This window comes from Nannospalax galili, unplaced genomic scaffold, assembly GCF_000622305.1.
Source record: "Nannospalax galili isolate Female #2095 unplaced genomic scaffold, S.galili_v1.0 scaffold385, whole genome shotgun sequence".
NCBI lineage: Eukaryota > Metazoa > Chordata > Mammalia > Rodentia > Spalacidae > Nannospalax > Nannospalax galili.
Genome location: NW_008354956.1, coordinates 1,018,496 through 1,028,989, shown reverse-complemented (window position 1 = coordinate 1,028,989; position 10,494 = coordinate 1,018,496). Strand labels below are relative to the sequence as shown.

Below are 10,494 nucleotides of genomic sequence, written 5' to 3'. Positions count from 1 at the left end.
GCCCTCTTCTGACCTCTGTGGTGTTGCATGACACGGGTGCACTCACATACATGCAGGCAATACACTCATACACAAAATGAAAATAACAAATAAAACATTTTAAAAAATACATATTTTTTAAAATTTTGGGGCTGGAGAGATGGCTCAGTGGTTAAGAACACTGACTGCTCTTGCAGAGGACCCGGGTTTGATTCCCAGCACCCACATGGCCGCTACGAACCGTCCTTAACTCCAGTTCAAGGGGAATCCAAAGCCCTCTTCTGACCTCCAAGGCATTGCACGACACAGGTGTACTTACTACATGCAGGCAATATACACATAAAATAAAAAATAAAATATTAAAAAAAATTTTATGTGTATGAATATTTTGCTTGCCTGCATGTATGTGCACCACATGTATGTGCAATGCCCTTGGAGGCCAGAAGAGGACATCGGATCCCCTGGAACTGGAGTTACAAACAGTTGCTAGGTGCCATGTGGATGCTGGGATTGAACTCTAGTCCTCTGCAAGAGCAGTTGGTCCTCTTAGCTGTTGAGCCAACTCCAACCTCAGATCTTTTTGGGGGTTGGAGCAATGGCTCAGCAGTTAAGAACGCTTGCTCATATTCCAAAGGGCCTGGGTTCAGTTCTCAGCATCCACATGGCACCTAACAGCCATCCATAACTCCAGTTCCAGGAGATCTGATGCCCTCTTCTGGCCCCTGCAGGCATTGAAAACATGGGGTGCACTTACATATATGCAGGCAAAAGACCATATGCATAAAATAAAAATAATAAATCAGGGCTGGACATTGTGGTGCACACTTTTTATCCCAGCACTGTGAAGCCAAAGGCAAGTGGGTCTCTGAGTTGAAGGCCAGCCTGGTCTACATATTGAGTTCCAGGCAAATTGGGGTTACAGGGAGACCCTGTCTCAAAAAATAATAATAACAAATAAAAGGTTTATTTTTATTATATGTATGTGTGTGTGCATGTGTGTGTGTGTGTGTGTGTGTGTGTGTGTGTATGCCATCAGAGGCCAGAAGAGGGCATTGGCGCACCTGTAACTGGAGTTACAGGCAGCTGTGAACTGACAGATGTGGATGCTGGGAACTGAATACAGGTCCTTTGCAAGGGCAGCAGAAAGCTCATAACTACTGAGCCATCTCTCCAGTTCCACCCTCCCCCACTTTTTGAGACAGAGAGAGGTACCATGAAGCCCAGTCTAGCCTCAAACTCACGGCAGTCATCCTGCACCAGCTTCCCAAGTGCTGGGATCACAGCATGCATCACTGAGCATGGCTATCCTGGGTCTTTTAGCACCTAATAATTGGTTAAGGCCTGAGATAAACCCCTCACTCACATCCCTCCTCCTGACTCCTCTCCATCCCCCAACCCCATCCCTCATCCCTGGCCCCCTCCCATCACCACTTCTCTCTCAAGTGTCTGACCTCCATTGACCACTGGGTCTTTAAGGGCAGACTGAGGCCTGTCCTCACCCAGCAGGGGGACCCCAGGCTGGTGAGTTATTTTGTAGCTGAAGGAATTAGTGATGGTCTAAGATCTGGGTGTCTCCTGTGGAGTGAATACACAATGGGTTTGGGGAGAGGGTCAGAGAACTCGGTGCTTGGATCCTTTTAGACCAAACTGTTAGGAAGGTCCACATCCACCCACTGCACAGATGGCAAAATGGAGGACTTGGGTTCTCATGCAGGGTATGGGGTTTGCTAGGAGACTGAGGAAGACTTCTGTCAGGCAGCTGGAGGCTCCCCTGCTAAGTAAACACCAAAGAAATTGGGGAGGCAGTGGGAAGGGGGATAGAGACAGGCTGTCAGCAGCTTTGGGGTACCTGGGGGATAGTAAGGTGGCTACTGTAGGAAGGTGCCCCTTCCTTGACATATAGCATTGCTCTCTGCCATTTTTGGGGTCCCCTTCCTAAACTCTACCTTTCCAGGTCCCTGCATATCCATAACCAGCTCTTGCATACAATGTCCCACCCCCAGTCCCTCTTCTGTGGCATCCCTATGTATGTGTGTGTGCATGTGTGTGTGTGTGTGTGTGTGTGTGTGTGTGTATGCCATCAGAGGCCAGAAGAGGGCATTGGCGCACCTGTAACTGGAGTTACAGGCAGCTGTGAACTGACAGATGTGGATGCTGGGAACTGAATACAGGTCCTTTGCAAGGGCAGCAGAAAGCTCATAACTACTGAGCCATCTCTCCAGTTCCACCCTCCCCCACTTTTTGAGACAGAGAGAGGTACCATGAAGCCCAGTCTAGCCTCAAACTCACGGCAGTCATCCTGCACCAGCTTCCCAAGTGCTGGGATCACAGCATGCATCACTGAGCATGGCTATCCTGGGTCTTTTAGCACCTAATAATTGGTTAAGGCCTGAGATAAACCCCTCACTCACATCCCTCCTCCTGACTCCTCTCCATCCCCCAACCCCATCCCTCATCCCTGGCCCCCTCCCATCACCACTTCTCTCTCAAGTGTCTGACCTCCATTGACCACTGGGTCTTTAAGGGCAGACTGAGGCCTGTCCTCACCCAGCAGGGGGACCCCAGGCTGGTGAGTTATTTTGTAGCTGAAGGAATTAGTGATGGTCTAAGATCTGGGTGTCTCCTGTGGAGTGAATACACAATGGGTTTGGGGAGAGGGTCAGAGAACTCGGTGCTTGGATCCTTTTAGACCAAACTGTTAGGAAGGTCCACATCCACCCACTGCACAGATGGCAAAATGGAGGACTTGGGTTCTCATGCAGGGTATGGGGTTTGCTAGGAGACTGAGGAAGACTTCTGTCAGGCAGCTGGAGGCTCCCCTGCTAAGTAAACACCAAAGAAATTGGGGAGGCAGTGGGAAGGGGGATAGAGACAGGCTGTCAGCAGCTTTGGGGTACCTGGGGGATAGTAAGGTGGCTACTGTAGGAAGGTGCCCCTTCCTTGACATATAGCATTGCTCTCTGCCATTTTTGGGGTCCCCTTCCTAAACTCTACCTTTCCAGGTCCCTGCATATCCATAACCAGCTCTTGCATACAATGTCCCACCCCCAGTCCCTCTTCTGTGGCATCCCCATTCCTAGAATACTCAGCCTCCAAGCCTGTGGCCCCCCAGCCACCTGACCTTGTGATATTCCCACCCCTAGAACACCTGTGACCACGCACAACTGAGTGTTCCAAATGCTAGCCCTGTTTTGCTGACTCCTGGGCACATGCCATATTGGGGTTCCTAGGGCTCTACATTTCATCTTTGGATTTGTGAGCCTAAACGCTGGGGTGCTCGGAACCCCAAGTCCTTTCTCCTTAAGTCCTTTCTCCAGTTTTCCATGCCTCTTGAGCTTCCCAATATCTGGCTCCTTAGCACCCTGCTGATTCTGCCAACCCTAGATATCCAGATACCAGGAACCCCAGTTTCCACCTGGACTCATCATAGCCCCCACATCTGGTCCTTCTCAGCTTGGAATTCTGTGTCCCCGGGACACCATACTGTCCCCAGATTCCCTGACACCCCCATATCTGCACCACTGGACGCTGTCCCCTAATTCCCTTTGCCTAGGCCAGTTGGGCCCCTAAGCTCTGTCTCCAGGGTTCCCCACCAGCTCCTTGGCACCCTAATATCTGAGTTCTAGGGCTTTGCAACCCGGTTCCCAGGCCATCTCCTGTCTGTATACCCGGAACCCCATCTATTTGTGTCCTCAGAGCTCTGGTGACCTTAGGTGGCCCCCACCCGGCCCTGACCCTGGTGGCGGGGGAGGCTACTCACCCTGGTAGTAGAGCGCCTCTGGCCTGGCCACGCCGTGGAGGGGCCCGGGGACAGCTGGAGCGTCGCAGCTGCCACGCAGGGGGTCCAGGGGGCCGGCGTGGGCGCGGGGGGCGGCGGGCTCCGGGGACGCGGGGCGCAGGGGCCGCTTGCGGAGCGGCAGCGCGTTCCCGGGGCCAGCAGAGCTCTTGGGCCGGGTGCGCAGGTCCACCGGCCCCTCGTCCATGGCCCCCGAGGGGCATCGGGGCATCGGGCCGCCCAGAGACGGCGGCCGAGGAGCAGGCGAGCTCGGGAAGGCGGTCTCGCCTGCCGCCGGGACTTCCCCTGCCGCCGGCTGAACTGAAGGGACTTTTGTCGGCCGGGGCGGCGCCGGCCGCCTCCCCGCCCCCGGCCCCCCGGGGCCACCCGGCCGCCCCAGGGGTTTCCTGGACCCACGTCGCGGAGGCGGAGCCGGCGCTCCCTGTCCCCACCCGCTGGCTCCATCTTTCAGTCCTTGTGATCGCTCTTAGTATTTTTTGAGACAAGAGCTCATATAGCCCAGGCTAGCCTCCAACCCTCCAAGTAGCCAAGGATGACCTTGAACTCCTGATCTTCCTGCCTCCAACTCCCGAGTGCTGGGATGACAGATGTGCACCGTCTAGCCTGGTTTTTCTTTTTTTTTTAAATTAATGTATTTATTTTTATTTTACGTGTATGAGTATTGGAGCTGGAGAGATGACTCAGCGACTAACAGCACTGACTACTCTTGCGGAGGACCAGGGTTCAGTTCTACTCTTGCGGAGGACCGGGGTTCAGTTCCCAGCACCCACATAGGTGACTAACAACCTTCCCTAACTCCAGTTCCAGGGGGATCCGAGGCCCTCTTCCGACCTCCACAGAAATGGCATTACAAGGGTGCACTTACCCAGGCAATACATTCACACATAAAATGAAAATAGTACATATTTTAAAAAATGTGTATGGGAGGGTCTGGAGAGATGGCTCAGCGGTTAAGAACGCTGACTGTTCTTGCAGAAGACTGGAGTTTGAATCCCAGCACCCACAGGGCAGCTAACAACTGTCCTGTAACTCCAGTTCCAGCCTCTTCTGTCCTCCACCAGCATGTGCACTTATCTGCATACAGGCAATACATGCATACACATAAAATAAAAATAATAAATAAAATATTAAAAAATGTGTATGGGGGTTTTGCTTGCATGCATGTAAGTGCACTTGTGTGTGCAATGCTCAAGGAGACCCCTGAAACTGAGTTAAGGACAGTTGTTAGCTGACTTGGGAATCAAGTCTAGGCCCTTTGGAAAGAGCCAGTGTTCTTAACTGCTAATCCCTCTCTCCAGCCCCCTCTTTTTGTTATTTTGAGACAAGATTTCATGTAGCCCAGGCTGGCCTTGAACGCACTAAGTAGCTGAGGATGACCTGCCTCCACCTCCCAAATGCTGAGGTTGTAGGCCCATGCCACCACAATTCACAAACTTTTCAGGAGATTTGAACCCTGGACCCTCTACCATGGAGCACCTTCCCCCAGTCCCCCAGCCCCTTCTGCGATCTATGCCTGAGTTTCTCTTTGGCTATCAGAATCTATGATTATAAGCAACGCCCCCATCCTTGCTCTGTTTCTGCTGTCACTAGCCTCATCTTTCCTTGGAGTTTTTGGGTCTCAGCCACCTCCTCTTGCCGCAACCTTGCAGTTTCTTGAGGTCACAGGGTTGTTAGGACATGGATTCGAATCCTGATTCCCACTTCCCTGTTGAGTGACCTTGACTATATGCACTTCCCCTCTTGGAGTCATTTTTTATTTTCTCTGTGCAATACTGGGTATGGAACCCAGGAACTCATGCATGCTAAAAGCAAGCACCTACCACCCACCTACTACATCCTAGGCTCTTTTTACTTTTCATCTTAAGACAGGGTCAAGCTGTCTTGCTCTGTAGCCCAGACTGGCTTTGAATGTGCAGTCCCCCAGCCTTGCCTCCTGAATGGGCTGGCCGGCATACACCATTAGGGCACGATCAAGGTCAGCTCAGATTTATTCTTCCTGGAGGTCCAGCCTAGGGCACTCTGCCTCCTGTGTGACTCGTGGCTGCAGGGCAGGGGGTGGGTAGGGGTACACAGACTCTTTCAATGTCTCTCAACGTCTCTCTCTGTGGGGCCCCAGCCCCACGGGAATCCCAGATGTACAGAGCAAGAGAGACTTGGAAGCAGAGAGATACAGACAGTAAGAGGCAGGGTGCACAGGGCTCAAGGCCAGACCCTGGCAGGGGTGGGTTGGGTGGGATGGGCATGTTGACTGCCTCAGCTCTCCCATTTCCCCTCCCACCCCGGGGAGGGGCTGGCGGGTGGGGAACAGGCCTGGCTGGTTGGGGACGTGACTCAGACGCACAGGAGCTGGGGAGGAGGGACAGAGGCAGCCTCCTCCTGTCCCTCCCCTTCTGACCCGCCCGGGGGCGGAGCCCAGTTCGGGGTTTTCCCGGATTTCCCTGGAGGTGGAGCGGCCGCTGGGGTTGTGTCCCGGTCACTGAGTCACAGGGGGCAGATGAGGAGGTTTAGGAGAATCAGGGAGACCGAGGAATGAGGATTGCACCCCCAAACCTGCCCAGGGAAAGCACAGGGTCCCTAGTTCTCTGGAAGTTTCTGTTCCTGCATCTGATTCTTGCCCCCTGTCCAGTCTTCTGCCCTATTTTTTTTTCCCAGAAAAGATCTTCTTAAACATCCCCCCCACCCCCCCTCCCCGCTAACCTCCAACTAGCAGCAATCCTGCCTCAGCTTCCAGCAAGCTGGGATTACAGGTGTAAGCCACCATCCCTGTCTCTGTTGGTCTCCCCAACTCTGTCTCTGTCCTCAATGGTGTCTCTTTGAGACTGAAAGTAGGTGTGGAGTCTGGGAATAGACTTTGGCAGGCTGAACCCCACCCCGGTGGATGGTTAACCTGGTCTGTGGGACCAGGTGCTTGGCAACCTCACACTATCCCACTTCCTTTCTTCCACCTGGATGGCCCTCTCAAGATTGTTATGGTGAAGTAAGAGGGGTCCCAGACCTGGGTTCAAATCTCACCTCCAAGCCAGGAGTGGAAGGAGACTGAGGAAGGAGGATCAAACATTTCTGACTAGCCTGGGCCACAGAGTGACTTAAAGGCCATCCTGGGCAATTTATGGGGACCCTATCTTAAAAAAAAAAAAAAAAAAAAAAGGGAGGAACTAGAGAGATGGCTTTGTGGTTAAGAGCATTTGCTGCTTTTGTAGAGGACTCAGGTTCAGTTCCCAGCACCCACAATGGATAGAACACAACCACCTATATCTCCAGCTCCAGGGGATCTGACACCCTCTTCTGGCACTGCAGGCAACTGCATGCACTCGCACATATTCAAACACTCAAGCGCACACATATACACATTAAATAAATAATAAATAAATAAATAAACAAACAATTTCTTAAAAAAAACAACCACCTAAAAACAAATACACAAGCTGAGCATGGTGGCACACAACTGTTATCTGAGCACTTGGGTGGTAGAGGCAGACAGATCTCTGAGTTCGAGGCCAGCTTGGTCTACAAATCAAGTTCCAGGCTAGTCAGAGCTACATAGTGAGACCCTGTCTAAAAAGAAAAAAAAAATGACTTAGTGGTTGAAGGTGCTGGTCACCAGGCCCAACAACCTGACCTGGATCCCTAAGATCCACATGGTGGAAGGAGAAAATTAATACCTGAAAGCTGACCTCTGGCCAAATGTATGCCCTGGCATGTATTAGCACACACACACACACACATTAAATAAATCTAATTAAAAGAATATATATATATAAGGGGCTGGAGAGATGGATCAGCTTTCTGAGTTTAAGTCTTCTTTTTTGGAGACAGGGTCTCCACCACATCAGGCAAAATAAATCTTTAAAAAATAGATGCATTGGGGCCGGAGAGATGGCTCAGTGGTTAAGAACACTGGTTCTTCTTGCAGAAGACCTGGGTTTCAACCCCAGCACCCACATGGCAGCTAACAACTGTCCCTAACTCCAGTTCCAGGGGATCCAATGGCCTCTTCTGTCCTCTGTGGGCATTGCATGACATGGGTGCACTTACCTACATGCAGGCAATACACTCATATACATAAAATAAATAAATAAAATATTAAAAAAATAGATGCATAAAGGCCAGGCATGGTTGTGCATGCCTTTGATCTCAGCACTCTAGAGGCAGAGGCAGGTGAATCTCTGTGAGTTCAAGACCAGCCTGGTCTACATAGTGAGTTTCAGGCCAGCTGGGGCTACAGGGAGACCCTGTCTCAAAAAGACCAAACACAAAACAAAACAAAAAAGAACAAACAAAACAAAACAGGGGGGCCAGGGGTACACTTCAGTGGTAGGGCGCTTGCCTAGCATGCCCAGGTCCTTGGTTCCTATCCCCAGTCACCTTCTCCCTGTGTGAACTTGGCAGTTGTCCTGGGTCTTGGAACTCAGGCTGCTTTTTTGGAGACCAGGACGACATCACCCATGCCTGGCAGTGTGGCAGGGCCACAAGGCAAAGTGGAAAGGCTATGGCTGACTCCAGCCCTCCCCCAGTCCTCCTCTGTGGGACCCCCCCCCGCAAAAAAAAAACCCAGGAGCTGGAGCTCTGCCCACTGTTCAGAAAGGGAAGGTGAGGATGGGGGTGAGGCTTAGGGGTGAGACTCCCCCGCCAATGCCTGCCATCCCAGGACAGGGGTCCTCACAGGGCTAGAGAAGGCTGCGTCTGTGCCAGAGACATATGACACAGAGGCAGAGAGAGCACTGATGGTCCCCTATCCAAAGGTAGACAAGGGACAAAAGTCTGAGGGAGCGGGATCTGGAGGAGGAAGATAGGTATGGGAAGGGTGAGGGAGAAGGTGAGGGTCTAGGGAGGAGGGTCTGAGAGAGGAGGTTAGGGTCTGAGGATGTTTGGAAGGGATCTGAGGGTGGAGAAATTTGAGGAAGGAGAAATGTGTATCTTTTAAAAATTGATTGACTGTGTGTGTGTGTGTGTGTGTGTGTGTGTGTGTGTGTGTGTCCACATGCCACAACACCTGTGTGGAGGTCAGGGGACAACTTGATGGAATCAGTTCTCTCCCTCCACAATTTGGGTCCTGGGGCTTGAACTCAGGTCATCAGGCTTAGCAGCAAGTGCCTTTACCCACCGAGCCATCTTGCTGGCCCAGAGGGGCAGTTTTTGAGGACCCTCTTAGGGGAGGTGGCAGGTTTTGTGCTGTAGGGATGGAGGGTGGGAAGGAGCCTGGAGTGAGCCCCGCCCTGCAGCTGCCTCTGATTTCCCAGAATGTTCTGCTGCTCAGGAAAGTCCCGGCTCCCACAGCAGCCTCCCCTCCAGTGTCGGGAATGGAGGATGCGGAACCAGGATGGTCACCCCCCATTCTTTCCCCGCTGGCTTCTCACACACCAGATGGGGAGGACTAGGGTCTCTCCTTTCCAGCCCTGCAGTTTTGGAGGCCCCCACCCGCCGGCAGGGGCAGCCCCTGGATGAGTCCCAGAAACTTCCCAGAGAGGGCCCGGGAGTCCTGCTTAGTGTCTAACCACTTTCCCTCACACAGCAGCCCTCTGTGTCTGTTCAGACCTTTCCTCCTCTCTGGCTACTTCTCCAGTTTCTCCGGGGGTGGGCGGGGGGCTCCGAAGGGCTCAGATATGACCTCCTCAAGGTCCCTGGTGAGAAAAAAAAGTTTCAGTGAGAAGGCTGAGAACCTGTGACAGCCTTTTAAAATTTTCATTTAACTTTTTTTTTTTTTTTTTAAACTATCTGGGCCTTGAGTCCCTTCTAGAGAAGGTGGTGGGGATTTGGCCCTCCTTCCCATCCACTTCTGTTCCTGAGCCTTGTACTGATTCAAAAAGAGGCCCAGGTGCAAATCCTGCTACCTGCTCTTCAGTTTTGTAAGTTCAGGGCTGTTGAGGGAACCTCAATTTTCTCATCCGCAAAATGGACCAACTCTCAGGAAAACACACTCTGGTTTTTTTTTTCGTCTTTTTGAGACAGGGCCTCCCTGTAGCCCTAGCTGGCCTGCAACCCACTATGTAGACCAGGCTGGCCTCCAACTCATAGAGATCTGCCTGCCTCTGCCTCCTGTGTGCTGGGAGGCACCTTGCATGACTTTTTAATGTGGGTTCTTGTGATCAAACTCAAGTCCTCATGCCTACAAAGCTAGCATTTTACTGATTGAGCTATCTCCCCAGGCTCCCCTCTTTTTTCATTTTCTTTGAGGCAGGGTTTTGCTATTAGGCCAGGCTAGCCTCAAACTCTCAGCAATCATCCTGCCTCAGCTTCTGATCGCTGGGATTACAGGCATGAGCCTCCATGTTGGCCTTTGTTGTTTTCAGGCAGTAGTTGAGGCTGGAACTCGCTGTGTAGGCCAGACTGGTCTCAAACTTCCAATAATACCACCTCAGTCTCCTAAGAGCTGGGATTACAGGTGTCTGTGACCCTGCCAGGCCACACTGCTTCTTCTAATGTTCACCCTGACTGCCAGACCAGGCTCCTAGTCATTTTTGTTGCTGTTTTGAGATAGGGTCTCCCTGTAGCTCCAAATGGCTTGGGATTCACTATGTAGATCAGGCTGGTCTTGATCTCATGGAGATGCACCTGCCTGCGCCTTCCAAGTGCTGGGATTAAAGGCGTGCGCCACCACGCCTGGCTTCCTTGTCACAGATGACACAGAAAGGACTCATTTGCCCTGGGTCAAGTTTCTGCTGGATCAGACCCACTTAATCCCTTTCACACCTTGTGAAAGAAACTTGGTTAAAATTTCT

The 10,494-nt window shown here is 51.9% G+C and overlaps 1 protein-coding gene across 1 annotated transcript in view; it reads right to left on the bottom strand.

Moving 5' to 3' along the window:
• Positions 1–4,142, bottom strand: part of Bcl3 (BCL3 transcription coactivator) — a 17,232-nt gene extending 13,090 nt beyond the window's left edge. Inside the window, exon 1 of the mRNA XM_008851995.3 lies at positions 3,740–4,142. Coding sequence (XP_008850217.1) covers positions 3,740–3,986 — 247 coding nt within the window. The 5' untranslated portion in view covers positions 3,987–4,142. The remainder of the gene's footprint in view (positions 1–3,739) is intronic.
• Positions 4,143–10,494: the final 6,352 nt, after the last annotated feature.